The following is a 17,316-nucleotide window of genomic DNA, read 5'->3' on the forward strand; positions in this document are numbered from 1 at the left end:
TGTTTACTGTGTGTTTTTGCCTCCAACGCAATCTTTTTTTCGAAGTCCCTCTTAGCCTTCCTTATCAGTGCTTTGTATTTGACTTGACATTCCTTATGCTGTTTCTTATTATTTTCAGTCGGTTCTTTCTTCCATTTTCTGAAGGATTTTCTTTTAGCTCTAATAGCTTCCTTCACCTCACTTTTTAACCATGCCGGCTGTCGTTTGGTCTTCTGTCCTCCTTTTTTAATACGCGGAATATATTTGGTCTGGGCTTCCAGGATGTTTTTGAACAGCATCCACGCCTGCTGTAAATTTTTGACCCTTGCAGTCGCTCCTCTAAGGTTTTTTTTTTTCACCGTTCTTCTCATTTTATCATAGTCTCCTTTTTTAAAGATAAACGCTAACGTATTTGATTTCCTATGCATACTTACTTCAAAGCTAATATCAAATCCGATCATATTATGATCACTGTTATCAAGCGGCCCCAGCACCATTACCTCCCGCACCAGATCATGCGCTCCACTAAGAACTAGGTCTAGAATTTTTCCTTCTCTTGTCAGCTCCTGTACCAGCTGCTCCATAAAGCAGTCCTTGATTTCATCCAGGAATTTTACCTTCCTAGCATGCCCTGATGTTACATTTACCCAGTCAATATAGGGGTAATTAAAATCACCCATTATTATTGTGTTGCCCAGTTTGTTTGCGTCCCTAATTTCCTTTAACATTTCTGCATCAGTCTGTTCATCCTGGACAGGCGTTCGGTAGTACACTCCCTATCACTATCCTTTTCCCTTTACACATGGAATTTCAACCCACAGTGATTCCAAGAAGTGTTTTGTTTCCTGCAGAATTTTCAATTTATTTGATTCAAGGCTCTCCTTAATATATAATGTTACCCCCTCCACCAATTCGATCCATCCTATCACTATGATATAATTTGTACCCCGGTATGACAGTGTCCCACTGGTTATCTTCCTTCTACCAGGTCTCAGAGATGCCTATTATATCTAATTTTTCATTTAGTGCAATATATTCTAACTCTCCCATCTTATTTCTTAGGCTCCTGGCATTTGCATATAGACATTTCAAACTATGTTTGTTGTTCCTATTTACATCATGGAAAAATAACAGGCTGTACTGTAATGACGGGCTACATATTTCTGTGACAGGAAAAAAGATCCTCGGGGACAAATTCAGAAAATTCAGAGGGTATGTTTCTAGACATTTAAACTACGGGAGGGGGTGGGGTGGCAAAAGGAACCAAGGGAATTCAGAAAGTTACCCCTAGATGATGGCAGAGGGAAAAGTCATCTGAATACAGAAAAACAACCAAACTCACTTAGCACATGGAATGAAATGAGCACAAATTCTCATAGTTCAAATAAAAAAGGTTCAAGATTTGGAAACCCTGATGAATGGGATGTGACCATACCGGCTACAATCTTTTTAGGAAGGATAGGGCCAGCCAAAGAGGTGGAGGAGTGGTGCTGTATGTGAGAAACAATATAAGAGCAGCTGAAATGCAAGGACCCTTGGTAAAGGAAAAAGATTTATAGATTGTCCTAGAAAGAGAAGATGGAACCTGTATCCACACTGTTGTTATCTACAGACCCCTAGCACAAATGGAGAAGCTAGACAAGGATCTGATAGAAGATATTCAAAAGCTTGGTATGAATGGGGAGGTGCTACTGTTAGGAGATTTCAACTGATCTGGATTGGAATGTCCTGTCGGCAGAATCAGAAAGAAGTAGGGAGATCGTGGACGCCTGTCAAAGTGCCTTGCTCAGACAAATAGTACCAGAACCCATGAGGGAAGGGGTCAACTGGATCTAGTGCTCACTAATGAAGGAAGTGTTTCCAATATTTCTGATCCAGGCATACAGTAAATAAAATAATTTAATTTTGAATGTATATGAAACATGGCATGAATGAGAAAGCAACTATGGCTCAAGCCTGGACAATTGGCGTTCACTATCATTTAAATTTGTGCAAATTCAACCCGAGTGTCTAAATTGAAGCAAAGTTCTCATACTTCCTGAAACAGAATGTTTTTAAATAATTATACTACCTAAGAATAAGAAAATGTTTAATTCATTTGAATATTATTTCATATGAATAAACCACAATTTGATAACAATGCTTTAAGTGGTGAACATAATCCGGTCAATATTTAGCTGGAAGCAGTCAGTGATTTAAGCATCGACTGTCACTGGCTAAATTAGACCTGGATATTCAATGTCAGGCCATGTCCGAGAACTGGCATTGAATATCTAAGTTATTACCAGAGATGTACTGGCCACTAGCACTTGACAATATTCAACCAGGATAGGATATGTATAGGACATTTTCTGCAGGTTTCACCTGAATATCAGCTAGGATTCATAAGGGGGATTGGTTAGGTCCTACCCCCCCCCCCCCCCCCCCCCCGAGTTAGCATGACAGATCCCCATCTGTCATGCTAACTCCCCCCTCCCCACAACAGCTCCCCCCACAAAACAAGCACTGCCCCATTACTTAAACCCTCTCCCCACAGCACTGCTCCACTCCCAAAAGACCTCTCCAACCTCCTATGCCACCCTCCTCCGGCCTACTTTAAGTCCACAGTGGTCTAGTATGGAAAGGCAGGAGTGATAACCACTTCCTTCTGCCCATATGACTCTGACTTCAAAATGGCTGCAGCACAACATAGGCCTTGGGGGCCTACGGGGGATGTCCTTTGGGAATGGAGCAATGCTTGTAGGGGGCAGGGGAACAGGAAGGGGTCATGTTTGTGCTCAGGGGAGGGAGGGGAGAACAGAGGAATATTCAGACTGCTAACTGGAAGTGATACAGATGTAGGCCAATATTCAATGCCACCATCTGTATAAATATGCTAGCAAATTTAGGACAGCCTTTTGTGGAGTCCTATCTGGTCACTTAGTTATGCGGACACTGGCAATGAATAGTCGCAGCTGCCTGTATAACTTGTGGCTCCTCCCCTGGACTTCCCCTCCACTGCCCAGATGTCACAGGCAATATTCAGTGGCGCTGTTGTGTTAAGTGCTGCCAAATATTGACAATGACCAGCTCAGTGGGATTTAATTGGGCAGGAGCCTCTCCTACCAGGTTAAAACCCATTTTGAATATTGGGCCCAATTTCAAAAAAATATTAATTCTAAAGAGAAAAAGATTTGGATAAAATGTAGTCATTTAAATTGGTTCAACAATTTACTGCTGCTTTTCATGACTCCTCACTCACAAGGTCACATTTATCTGGCAGCTGAGAGACACAGCAGACCAAGAGAGAAAATGTTAAAACTGAATCTTACTCTTTGTTGACTAAGCCATTTAATTTCAATATTAAAGCCAACATCTTCAGGCAGAGCTTCCAATACCTATGGAGAGAAAAGAATCAGTGTTCATAAACAAGGTACAAATCAGGAATCTTTTCTCAGGACTGGAGAGCCTCACATAGAATCCCACACTAACACTCTCACCTCACCCTCCCCATTCTAAAATACTCCCCACCCACCTATCCCCCCCAAACACACACTGATCTAAGCTCCACCTATCAACATCCCTAGGGCAGCTAGATAGGGTTTGGATGGTGGTTAATAAGTGAATCCTATCTCCAGAGGGTCCCCAATTAGGGGATACTGTGTCTGTGCTGGCTGAATTTTTAACTTGTAACTGATGCCCAATAAAATCAACTGGAAGATCAACTTTATTTTAACTCAGTAGCTGAAAGTTCCAGCACTATGCAGAATTAAAAAAAAAAAAGTACTTCTTTTAGCACACATTCCTATAACAGAAATGATTCAATATTTGCATGCAAAAGTGCTAAAATCAGCTCTTGTTTTAGCATACAATTTTGTGAATTCAAACCTTGACAGTAATTCTTACTGTAAAAAAAATCTGTGCTAAAACAAAAGTAATAAAGTTAAATATAATGCTGCTTATTAGACACTTGGGCCAAGGTGAAAAATGCTAAGCGCATAAATTCTAAAGTTTCCAACAAAACAGAACAGCATGGCTACATCCAACTTTAAAAGCATATGTATTTTCCGGGAGTCTGTGTGTCAGAACAGGAAATGTATCTATAATTTTAAACATTTAACATAAGACTATCTACCAGTCTCCATATGGATATGTATATTATATGTACATAGTACTATACTGCACATCAGTGCTGGGCTCCATGGAAGAGGAGGAGAGGTTCTGCATGTCGTGACGTATGCCATGCTGCAGTAAAGCATGGCAGAAAGCTTTGGAAGCTTGGTTATTGCTCTGATCTGAGGACTGTCAGAGGACATCATCCATATGGGAGGGCTGCATATCCTTGCCTGTCCTTGGAGAAAAGCAAGTTTGGTATTTTAAATAATTCTTTAAAAATATTTAATTTTAAAGGCTATTCAATACAATATATGCAATACAGCAGATAAAAGTTGAAACACCCTTAAATTTTCAAAGATCATCTTCACTTGATAAAAATCCCAGCTGGCTGTTGCGTTACCTGTTCCCTCTTTTCTTCAGATTTGTTATTTTCTGAGCCACTGACTGGGTATTTTTGAAGAAGCACTTGGTTTCTGACTTTACAAATTTAAAACTCCAGGAGGAATAGTTATGAGGTTTATCTTGGTAGGCCAGCGTGAAAATATCAAACAGTAAAATGACTAAAGGGTCATCTTTCTCAAGTGATGAGAAATTAAAGGCCCAAGGAAACATTTACATTGTATGTATGTCCCTTATTCTCCACAATATAGAGGAGAAAAAGGGACATACATACAATGAGAATAAGGGTAGAAAAAACTGCTTTTGAAAAACGTATGCTAGTATGACACTTTACAAGATGTAGTATACTTACAACTTGAAGAGAGGGGAATGGGCAGTTATCGGACGGAGAAATCTCATCTTCTGTAACAGATACTGAAAGTTGAAAAAAAAATATTGTCAAAACAATGTCTCTGAACATCTCTATGGAGTTGCTTAGATGACACCATATGCTCTGACCCTTGTCTACAGTCACCATGGATGAAGTTTTAAATTTTTTTTCATATCCATTCTGGGTTACCATAAGCCATTGAAAACTCTGCTTTGTTGTGTTGTCACAGTTTCTCATCACGCTTGGGACTAGATTCTATAAATAGCACTGAAAAAAATCAGTGTTGAAAAATTTAAGCACTGAGTACTATTCTATAAAGGATCCGTGCCCTTTATAGAATAGCGACTAAGCACATAAACGGCGCGATTGGGTCTGTTCTATAACAATTCATGTAAATTCTGGGATCGTACCCTAGAATGCCACCAGCCATGCCCCCTTGAATTTACACGCTATAGATTTCTGTGCACTTTGTTATAGAATATGAAGCACAGAAAGGCCAATTAGCACCAATAATTGGTTGTTAGCAGCTAGAGCTGTACCAAAGAGTATATTTTACTATTCGGATGAATACGAATAATGAAAAACATCATTCGGTTGACTACCAAATACAAATAATTGGCATTGAGCTTTAACAAAACCAAATAATAAAAGAAGCAACGTGAAATCAGAGATCAAGTGTTTATTTCAGCAGGATTTAGCAGAATTTTGATAATCTGAAGGCAACACCTAAACAAATAGCAAACAATGAAATATCCATGTAAAAAGTAAATGTAGATCGGATTTAGGAAGCTATTGAAAATTTAGCAAGCCTCCTTTCAAAAATACTAAACGTGACAAATTATCATGGGTCAAACAAGTTCTTTCAAAAAATGTGGTCCCAGCATTACTGAAGAGCCTTTCACTAGTTTATTTATTTATTTGTTGCATTTGTATCCCACATTTTCCCACGTATTTGCAGACTCAATGTGGCTTACAATAATATATCCTAACATCGTCAATCAAGAGTAGATAAAACAATTGGTTACATAAAGAACAGGTGTAACACAATGGATATAATCAGTTCAATAAATCAGAAAACAGACTGATTAAACAATTCGATAAATCAAAAAACAGACATTCTCTAGTAAGTAGTGATGTGTTAAGAGTTCCTGTTACTAATTATTATGGTAAGTCTTGGTAAAAAGGTAGGTCTTTAGTGATTTTCGAAAGTTGGTAAGGTCATGAATATTTTTTACGTTAAGTGGTAGTGTATTCCACAGTTGTGTGCCAATATAAGAAAAGCAGATGCATGAACTAGTTTGAATTTTAAACCTTTACAACTAGGGAAGTGGAGTCCCAAGAATGTACGTGATGATTTTTAGCGTTCCTGGGAGGTAAATCAATAAGGTCTGACATGTATGTATGATTTTATGGACCAATGTGCAAACTTTGAATACAGAACGTTTCTTAACTGGAAGCCAATGGAGCTTCTGTCTTAGGGGTTTTGCACTTTCGTATTTTGACTTTCCAAAAATGAGTCTAGCTGCTGTTGGAGGAATGGCCAAAAAAGCGTTAGCACATATGCTCAAATTTGGATAAGTGTGTTCATGTTGTTGCTACTTGCCACCACAGAATTAGATCTGGGATTTGCAATGAATTTGTTGATGTCAGAACATAGACATCACTGCACCTTGCCTACCCTCCCAAAAAGATGCAGTTCCACTGTTCTCTGACTCCCCCCCCCCCCCCACTTTAGTTCCTCCCCCTCACCTGCTCAACCACAGTCAATCTGCACACTTAAAAAAAAATTTTTTTTACATTAAAATTACTGCACTGGCTCTCACCGAACTCAAGAGTTTAAAGCTGTTCCAGTCCCCAAAGTGATTTCACATGGCATGAGGCAGGGTTTACCCAGCTGCACTTCAGTCCCAGCTCTCAGCTCCTGTGCCCAATCAGACAGTGGGACTGCTGCTGACATCACTTTAGGGAAAGGCTGTGATGCATCTATATCCCTGGGGGTGGGTTTCCCCTGACTGCCTGTCACTGATTCTGCCAGACCTTTAAGAGGCTGGGTTGAACAGGCAATCCCTTCTGGCTGTGTTTGAGAAGAACTGAAAGGGGTTTCCCTGAGGTGCAACAGTAGAGCCCCAGATTATTTGTATTCAAATTAAAACTGCTATTCAGACAAAATCTTATAACAACCCACCTCGAAATAGCTTCAATCAGAATCCACCATAAAACCCTGCTCGACCACCTAAATTGCGTACTATTCTATAGACCACCATGCAAATAGAACGAAAGCCAGGCGGACTTTATGGGCTTCGTTTCAAACATATCTGTATCCAACTCCAACACACTAGTTTTAGGAGACATTAACCTTCACCTTGAAGACCCAAACTCTACCAACGCACGAGAATGCAAGGACCTATGCGATCTTACATGGTCACACATGCAAACAACCCACGCGAAGGGTCATACACTCGACCTCTTCTCACACAAACTATCTACTGATCAAACTTAACCATAACACAACTAGATGGACAGAAACACCATGGACTGACCATTACAAATTAAACCTATCCATAAAATGGCGGAAAAGGGGTTCTCCCCACACACGAGACCACACAACCCACACCACGAGAGGCCAAACAGACCCGGTTACTTTCTGGCAACGACTGGACAGCACAAATGGAATCCATATATTACCTCTAAGATTGGGACAAAAGATGCAGACACATACTAGATGAAATAGCACTCTTACAAACAAGAACTTCATGTAGACAAAACGCGATACTGTGGTTCAATGAAGAATTGAAAAAACTAAAAACATAATCTAGGAAACTGGAACGCGTATGGAAAAAAATAAAAACACACACTCAACACATGGAAACAATCACAAAGGAAATACAAATACGCAAAAAGGCAGACCAAAAGGTGGAGGAGTGGCCTAGTGGTTAGGGTGGTGGACTTTGGTCCTGGGATCGATTCCCACTTCAGGCACAGGCAGCTCCTTGTGACTCTGGGCAAGTCACTTAACCCTCCATTGCCCCAGGTACAAATAAGTACCTGTATATCATATGTAAGCTGCATTGAGCCTGCCATGAGTGGGAAAGCGCGGGGTACAAATGTAACAAAAAAAAAAACCCAAAGTTGGGCCGAACTACAAAAACACGAAGAAAACTATACCATCTCGTGAACAAACTACGGTCACCACAGCCAACACTGACATCCCATCTGCAGACAACCTTGCGAAATATTTCAACAAAAAAATCGTAAATCTATGCAAAACCCTACCTAAGAACAACATGGACATAGAAAACTTCATTATGGTCTAGACCCAACCCTTGGCGAATACCCTGCTGACCGAATATGGTCATATTTCGCCCCCCTCAACACAAATACAGTTACCCAGGCGATAAAAATACTCCAACAGCCACTGTCAACTGGACAACAGCCCCAGTTACCTAATACAATCTGCCCCCCCACCACTTCATAACAGATCTCACATAAGTACATAAGTAGTGCCATACTGGAAAGACAAAGGTCCATCTAGCCCAGCATCCTGTCACCGACAGTGGCCAATCCAGGTCAAGGGCACCTGGCACGCTCCCCAAACGTAAAAACATTCCAGACAAGTTATACCTAAAAATGCGGAATTTTTCCAAGTCCATTTAATAGCGGTCTATGGACTTGTCCTTTAGGAATCTATCTAACCCCTTTTTAAACTCCGTCAAGCTAACCGCCCGTACCACGTTCTCCGGCAACGAATTCCAGAGTCTAATTACACGTTGGGTGAAGAAAAATTTTCTCCGATTCGTTTTTAAATTTACCACACTGTAGCTTCAACTCATGCCTCTAGTCCTAGTATTTTTGGATAGCGTGAACAGTCGCTTCACATCCACCCGATCCATTCCACTCATTATTTTATACACTTCTATCATATCTGCCCCTCAGCCGTCTCTTCTCCAAGCTGAAAGCCCTAGCCTTCTCAGCCTTTCTTCATAGGAAAGTCGTCCCATCCCCACTATCATTTTCGTCGCCCTTCGCTGTACCTTTTCCAATTCTACTATATCTTTTTTGAGATACGGAGACCAGTACTGAACACAATACTCCAGGTGCGGTCGCACCATGGAGCGATACAACGGCATTATAACATCCGCACACCTGGACTCCATACCCTTCCTAATAACACCCAACATTCTATTCGCTTTTCCTAGCCGCAGCAGCACACTGAGCAGAAGGTTTCAGCGTATCATCGACGACGACACCCAGATCCCTTTCTTGATCCGTAACTCCTAACGCGGAACCTTGCAAGACGTAGCTATAATTCGGGTTCCTCTTACCCACATGCATCACTTTGCACTTGTCAACATTGAACTTCATCTGCCACTTGCACGCCCATTCTCCCAGTCTCGCAAGGTCCTCCTGTAATCGTTCACATTCCTCCTGCGACTTGACGACCCTGAATAATTTTGTGTCATCGGCGAATTTAATTACCTCACTAGTTATTCCCATCTCTAGGTCATTTATAAATACATTAAAAAGCAACGGACCCAGCACAGACCCCTGCGGGACCCCACTAACTACCCTCCTCCACTGAGAATACTGGCCACGCAATCCTACTCTCTGCTTCCTATCTTTCAACCAGTTCTTAATCCATAATAATACCCTACCCTCCGATTCCATGACTCTGCAATTTCTTCAGGAGTCTTTCGTGCGGCACTTTGTCAAACGCCTTCTGAAAATCCAGATATACAATATCAACCGGCTTCCCCATTGTCCACATGTTGCTTACCCCTCAAAAAATGCATTAGATTGGTGAGGCAAGACTTCCCTTCACTAATCCGTGCTGACTTTGTCTCATCAGTCCATGTTTTTGTATATGCCTCTGCAATTTTATTCTTAATAATAGCCTCCACCATCTTGCCCGGCACCGACGTCAGACTCATCCCGGTCTATAATTTCCCGGATCTCCTCTGGAACCCTTCTTAAAATCGGAGTAACATTGGCTACTCTCCAGTCTTCCGGTACTACACTCGATTTTAGGGACAGATTGCATATTCTAACAGTAGCTCCACAAGTTCATTTTTTAGTTCTATTAATACTCTGGGATGAATACCATCAGGTCCCGGTGATTTACTACTCTTCAGCTTGCTGAACTGACCCATTACATCCTCCAAGGTTACAGAGAATTTGTTTAGTTTCTCCGACTCCCCCGCTTCAATATTCTTTCCGGCACCGGTGTCCCCCCCAAATCCTCCTCGGTGAGACCGAAGCAAAGAATTCATTTAATTTCTCCGCTACGGCTTTGTCCTCCTTGATCGCCCCTTTAACACCATTTTCGTCCAGCGGCCCAACCGACTCTTTGGCCGGTTTCCTGCTTTTAATGTATCTAAAAAAATTTTTACTATGTATTTTTGCTTCCAACGCTAATTTCTTCTCAAAGTCCTTTTTTGCCCTCCTTATCTCCGCTTTGCATTTGGCTTGGCATTCCTTATGATCTATCCTGTTACTTTCAGTTGGTTCTCTTCTCCACTTTCTGAAGGATTGTTTTTTGGCTCTAATGATTTCCTTTATCTTACTGTTTAGCCACGCCGGCTGACGTTTAGTCTTTTTTCCCTTTTTTCTAATACGTGGAATATATTGTCCTGAACCTCCAGGATGGTGTTTTTAAACAGCATCCACGCCTGATGCAAGTTTTTTTTACTCTGCGAGCTGCTCCTTTCAGTCTTTTTTTCACCATTTTTCTCATTTTGTCGTAATCACCTTTTCTATAGTTAAACGCTAGCGTACTTGATTTCCTAGTTTCACTTCCTTCAATGCCAATATCAAAACCGATCATATTATGATCACTGTTATCAAGCGGGCCCTCGTATCGTTACCCCCTGCACTAGATCATGAGCACCACTAAGGACTAAGTCTAGTATTTTTCCTTCTCTTGTCGGCTCCTGAACTAGCTGTTCCATGAAGCTGTCCTTGATTTCATCAAGAAATCTTATGTCCCTTGCGTGTACAGATGTTACATTAACTCAGTCTATATGCGGGTAATTGAAATCCCCCATTATTATTGTGTTGCCCAGTTTGTTTGCGTCCCTGATTTCCTTTAACATTTCCGCATCCGTCTGTTCGTCCCACTTGAACTTCATGCTTCAGCAGGGTATCTACAATACACACCCTCCCCCATTCCCCTACCTCTACCATCCTCCTTCCTTGCTCATCTTACCTATCCACTTTTAAACGACTACCTCTTTATTTACTATATTACAGCTGCATCCATTCTTTGTTACTATGTTAACCTGAAATACTATGTAAGCCGCACTGAACCTGCTAATGAGTGAGAAAACGCGGGGCACAAATGTTAGAAAGAAAGAAAGAAAGAAAGAAAAGGAAGGCAAACATCCTGCTCACCCCAATACCAAGGACACCAAGAAAAAAAAACAAACGACATTACCAACTACCGCCCAGTAGCATCTATCCCATTAGTAGTTAAACTAATGGAAGGACTGGTGACCAAACAACTCAATGACTACATAAACAAATTCACTATACTACATGAGTCACAATCAGGATTTCGACCCCTACACAGTACCAAAACAGTACTACTTACTCTCCTAACCAAATTCAAACAGGAAATAGCAATAGAAAAGTGCATTCTCCTCCTCCAATTTGACATGTCAAGTGCATTCGACATGGTTAATCATAACATACTGCTAAGACTTCTAGAATATTTCGGAATCAGTGGCAGCACTCTCAACTGGATCAAGGGTTTTCGAACCACAAGAACTTATCAAGTGAAATCAAACACATCATCACCGTGGAAACCAAACTGTGGAGTTCCGCAAGGATCACCATTATCACCGATCCTTTTCAACCTCATGATGACACCACTAGCCAAGACCTTATCCACCCAAGGCCTTAACCCATTTATCTACGCTGATGACATTACATTATATATCCCCTACAAACATGATTTGGCAGAAATCACCAACGAAATCAAGCTCAGCTTAAACATCATGAACTTATGGGCTAATGCATTCCAACTAAAACTCAATACAGAAAAAACACACTGCCTCATCATCTCATCCCAATACAATACATACGAACCCACAAACATTAACACCCCAGGATACACCCTCCCTATCTCAGACAGCATGAAAATTCTCAGAGTAACAATCGACCGTAACCTCTCACTAGAGACCCAAGCGAAATCCACCATAAAGAAACTGTTTTTCTCAATGTGGAAACTCAAACGCATGAAACCATTTTTCCCGAGGGAAATATTTAGTAACCTGATACAATCAATGGTACTAAGCCACGCAGACTACTCTAATGGAATCTATGCGGGATGCAAAGATCAAATCATAAAAAAAACTTCAGACTGCCCAAAACACAGCAGCCAGGCTTATATTTGGAAAAACACGTTTTGACAGCGCCAAACCACTCCGAGAAAAACTGCATTGGCTACCAATATATCACCTTCAAAATCTGTACGACTGTTCATAAAATTATTTACGGTGAGGCACCTGGATACATGACAGACCTTATTGACCTGCCAACCAGAAACACCACAAAATCTGCACGATCATACCTAAACCTCCACTACCCAAGCAACAAAGGACTCAAATCCACCTATGCATCCAGCTTTTCCTACTTAAGCGCACAACCATGGAACACACTGCCAAAAATAGTAAAAACTATGCCAGACCACCTTAAATTCCGGAAAGCACTAAAAACAGACCTGTTCAAAAGAGCATACCCCAGCGACCCAACATAAAAAGACATGGACACCTGCGACACAATGTAACCAAAGAACGTAATGGACATTACCTGACTCCTCCTCCCTCCCTCCCTAAATTCCCCCCAATTGTACCTACCATACAAGTACCTTATCTACCACAATATCACCTTGTATTTATTCATACCATGTATTTGTTCAGACCGGAATCGGCTAACGCCGTTAACGGTAATATGTAAGTCACACTGAGCCTGCAAAAAGGTGGGAAATGTGGGATACAAATGCAACAATAAATAAATATGTATAATGTATTCAGGGCACTATGTGGTTTGAATATGAACATTCAGTACAGCTCTATTAGCAGCCAATTATTAACACTGATTAACGAGTCACTCAATTTATTTGGCATGCATAAATTTAGTCACCATATACAAAATCTGGGGGTAAATGTAGATTGCATTTAAGGTATTTGAATTAGATCATGTTGTGGCTATGCACAGTGAAAGGCTATTTACATTTTTGTCAGTACAAAACCTTTGCCCTAGTCCTCCACGCCAAATGGGGATGAAGGGGTGAATTGCTCCACAAGGAAATCTTAAAGCAGTGTTTTTCAACCGGTGTTCTGTGGATGCTTCCTAGGTGGGTCGAGCAGATCACAGAGATATGCTGCATCTTCCACATGTGCCGAATGCCCTCCCGCCCGAACTGGCATCTTTTACCCGCATTCCCCGCACGAACCAGCATCTTTCATCTGCACCCTCCCCACCGAGATCCGCCAACTTTTTATTCCTCCTCCCCCAATGCTCTTCCAACCTTCTTATTAAGTACCAGCAGGGTCAGCAATCAAGGCAGGCTAATCTTGGAAGCTTTCTTTCTGCAGCTCCCACTTCCTCTGACACAACTTCCTGACCCCACATAGGTGGGAACTGTAGAAAACAGCTTCAGGGAGTGGCCTGCCTGGATCGCCAGATGCTGCTGGCATTGAATGAGAAGGTCAGAAGAGCATCAGGGAGAGGAAGAAAGGCATAAAATAGTTGCTGGATCTCAGGTGAAAGATTCTGGTTCTTTTTTTTTTTTTTTTTGGGGGGGGGGGGGGAAGAAACAGGGGGAAGATGTCGATTCTCTGGGGGGGGGGGGGGGGGGGGGCACAGGTAGAAGATGCCAGTTCTGGGGAAGGCACAGGTGAAAGATGCTAGTTCTGGAGGGGCATGGGTACAGGTGGAAGATGCTGGTTCAGGAAGGGAAGGGGGCAAGGTTGGAAGATGCCGGTTCTTGGGGGGGGGGGGGGCACTGGTGTGGGTGGAAGATGCCTGAACTTACGGTGGAGAGAAGAAAAAAATGTTGCCCATCAGCTGAGCAGAGCAGTACAGGGTGGGCAGGGAAATAAAGATGCATGACCACTAGGTAGATAGAGAGATGCTGGGGAGGGGGAGGTGATCTACAGATAAATCAGTGAGAAAAGAGGGGGAGAGAGGCTGGAGTAATGGAGGGAAGGAGAGGGGAGGGGGAGGCAGTTGAGCAGAGAAGTTGCTGGACCCAAAGATGGAAAGAGAAAAATCAAAATAGAAGCCTGCCCTTGGATGAGGGGAAAGAGTGGACAAAAACAGATCAGTGACAGACAGATGTAGAGAAGGAAAAGAAGACAACAAGAGAGAAGAAGTGGAAAAGCCAACCTGGGAAATAATTCTGAAGACTGACACAAGGGGTCAAGGAAGGAGAACGGTTCTGCATGAGGGACAAAGGAGGGTGATACTGCATTCGGGGGCAAGGAGGGAGAGTGGTGTTGGGCAGGGAGGTCAATTAGGCAACAGACAGTTCCAATGAGTTGGGTGAAGAGAGGGGGCGGGGAGAGGGAATGAGGTGCTGGACTTGGGAGGGGGGAGGAAAGAGCTTCCAGGACCTGCAGGGAAAGGAGAAGGAGAGACAATACCACAGTGGAAAATGAGTGAAATATTGCACATATATAGGGAAGAGGGGAGACAGGCTGCACATAAAGGGAAGGTAAGAGGGGAGACATGCTGTACATAAGGGAAGGTAAGAGGGGAGATCAGCTGAACATGAAGGGAAGATGAGAGACAGGCTGCACATGAGGGGAAGAGAATGGGAATACAAGACAGATATGAGGCGGTGGCAGATAAACTGATGAAAGCTGAACACAAAAGATCAGTGCCAAACAGAAACGGGGCATTAGGTGAGGAAAAAAAACTGCAAATGGAAAGGAGGCCCTGAAATAGAGTTAAGAGCACAGACAGAGGAAAGATACCAAAGACTGGAATAATAAATTCACCAGACCACAAAGGTAGGAAAAATGATTTTATTTTCAGTTTAGTGATTGAATTATGTTGGTATTGAGAATGTACATCTGTGGGCTTTATTTTGCATGGTACATGAGGACATGCATTTCTTTCTATTTTTCTGATGTTGCAAGACCTGCAGAGTCTGCTATCTCTGCATGTTATTTGAGGTCCCTATTTTGTAGCAGGTGAGAGTCATGTTTGCATTCTGCTGGTATGTGGTGTCTGTATAAGAATCTTGGTGCTCTAATGTATTTCAGTAGCATAATTAACTACTTCTGAAGGTTACAGGTATGGGTGGGGATGGAATGGATCTTAGCAGGGACAGGTGGGTATGGGTTAGATTCCAGTGGTGCACCTTGTAAGCGTGCCGCAAGATGAAAAAGGTTGAAAAATCACTGTCTTAACGAACCAATTTCAATAAAGCTAAAGGAACTGACACTAAGTATATAACATTTTAAAGTAACTTAAAATCTGGTTTTCTACATCTTAACCTAAACAATATCATACATACATGTGCCTTCCTCTTCAATGAATGCAGCCATTACCTAGATTTTCATAAAGAAAACCAATCATTTTTATCACAGACTGCTGACTAAAGACCCCTGGTGACAGAACTATGAACTGAAAACTAATCCTAGGTCTTCTTGACTCTCAGTCACGTGATCTGAGTGAGTCCTAAACCACTGCTCTTTCATGAAGCAGCAATATTATTACAGCAACCAATAAGCTTTACAGACAATTACAAAGTTCAGCTTTCAGATTACGTACGAGGATGGTCTTTTAACTTCAGTGCAGTCACATGAGTCAGCTATAAAATACAAGAGAATTTGCAAAATAAACGTTTTAGACAAAATGTAAAAACAAAAGCCTTGTATTATGTTCTTTTAAAAAAATATATAATTACATTTAATTTAAAATTATTTTGAAATGAGACATATACTGTAAAGACATAATAAGGCTACACAGCTTTACAATTTTAAGTATATACATCTGATTCCTAAAATTTTATCTAAGCATTGTGAAATCTGACAAACCAGCCTGAGACACTAACAAAACATTAAAAAAAAAAAAAAACCGAAAATAAAGAAATTGCATAATTAAAAAGACATGAGAAATTCAATAAGCATGAAGGGCAAGCTGGATAGTAAGACACCCTTGAAAAGGAAGTAAAACTACGTTAAGGCAGGAAGGATGTTGAGAAATACAGGCACATAATCAGTATGTGGTATAAATGTAGGTATGTATTTTTCATCTTGGGTTAAGCATCCTAACATTATATACCATTAACTAATGTCCAATTTGAAAACCATGCATAGTTATTCTTTCTTCCCATTTTGCTTGGCTCCTAGTAAGAGCATAAACAAGGCTACTACATTTTGAGGTAGAGGTTAGGGAACAGTACATCTGGGAAATTTGCTCTAGGACTGCTGATGAGGGTCTAAAGGAGTCTCATGAAGAGGAGGCATGGGGAAAGTAATTTGCTCTGTGTGGTAGGTTTTAACACCAACCACCTTTCTGGGCAGACCAGATGGGCCATATTGGCATTTATCTGCCATCATGAATTATGTATTATGTTACTAAACCTTTTTTTGTTTTAGAAAGCTTGTCTCAAAATATGCAGGGTCTTGATACTACCGAGTAATATATTCCCTTAATTTGTGGCATAAAAAGTTATTTGGAAACAAAAACTAATAGGTCTAGCATATAGTCCCTGCAGAGAAAAGAGTGTATGCAATAAGAAAAAAGGTAAATCCAATTCAGCTTTTTTCTCTTTGCATGGGAGATGAATGCAGGCCACATGAGTATGGACAGAGTCCCAGCATATATCATGTTAAGGGGTCCCTTCCCCAAACCCAAAATTTGCCAACCTTTGTCATCTCTGGCTTTATTTTCTGGCTCAGCTTCTCTTTGTTTTTTCTTATTCTGTGATCCAGTTCTGTCGCCATCCCTTTTTTATTTTCAGTCTCTCTCTCTCCCTCTTTCTGATGTATGTCTTCTTGCTTTCTCTTCTTCCTTCTAGCTTTTAGCTCTGTTTCATTCTTCTTTATCTGTGTCTTTCTCACCTACAGCAGTTATTATCTTTTCATTCCATTTAGTCTCACCCTTCTCTCTCTACTACAGCCCTTCAAGTCTCCTGAATTTTGCTGGAGCTTCTTAAACATCACTTAACAGTGGCTTTTAGCAACATTTGATCTCCAACAAAATTCTGGAAGTTCCCCATCATATCCATTTCCTTCTTCTCCCGGAACACATTCCTTCCAATCACCCTCCCTTGATTATCCTCCTCCCTCTTAATTCTCAATTGATTCCATTCCTTCCCCCCTTCCATATCTCCTCCTTTCATCCTTTTTTTCCCTTGATTGGCAGAGGATATTTGGATTGAGGGCCTTAAAATCATCCTCCCCTGATACGCTTAATAATTCCCAGTGGTGAGGAGGGAAGATCACCCAAATAAATGACTA

At 41.4% G+C, this 17,316-nt stretch overlaps 1 protein-coding gene across 3 annotated transcripts in view; it reads right to left on the bottom strand.

Annotated features, from left to right (window-relative positions):
• GPCPD1 (glycerophosphocholine phosphodiesterase 1) overlaps window positions 1–17,316 on the bottom strand; it is a 158,554-nt gene that overhangs the window by 25,249 nt on the left and 115,989 nt on the right. For 2 of the 3 annotated variants that reach the window (XM_030196298.1, XM_030196299.1), the window contains exons 14-17: window positions 16,723–16,917; window positions 15,623–15,662; window positions 4,826–4,887; window positions 3,291–3,356 (exon numbers count right to left, since the gene is read on the bottom strand). In XM_030196298.1, the coding sequence (XP_030052158.1) occupies window positions 3,291–3,356; window positions 4,826–4,887; window positions 15,623–15,662; window positions 16,723–16,917 (363 nt within the window). The remainder of the gene's footprint in view (window positions 1–3,290; window positions 3,357–4,825; window positions 4,888–15,622; window positions 15,663–16,722; window positions 16,918–17,316) is intronic. The other variant, XM_030196300.1, reaches the window with a different exon arrangement.

This window comes from Microcaecilia unicolor, chromosome 3 (genome assembly GCF_901765095.1).
Source record: "Microcaecilia unicolor chromosome 3, aMicUni1.1, whole genome shotgun sequence".
Classification (NCBI taxonomy): Eukaryota; Metazoa; Chordata; class Amphibia; order Gymnophiona; family Siphonopidae; genus Microcaecilia; species Microcaecilia unicolor.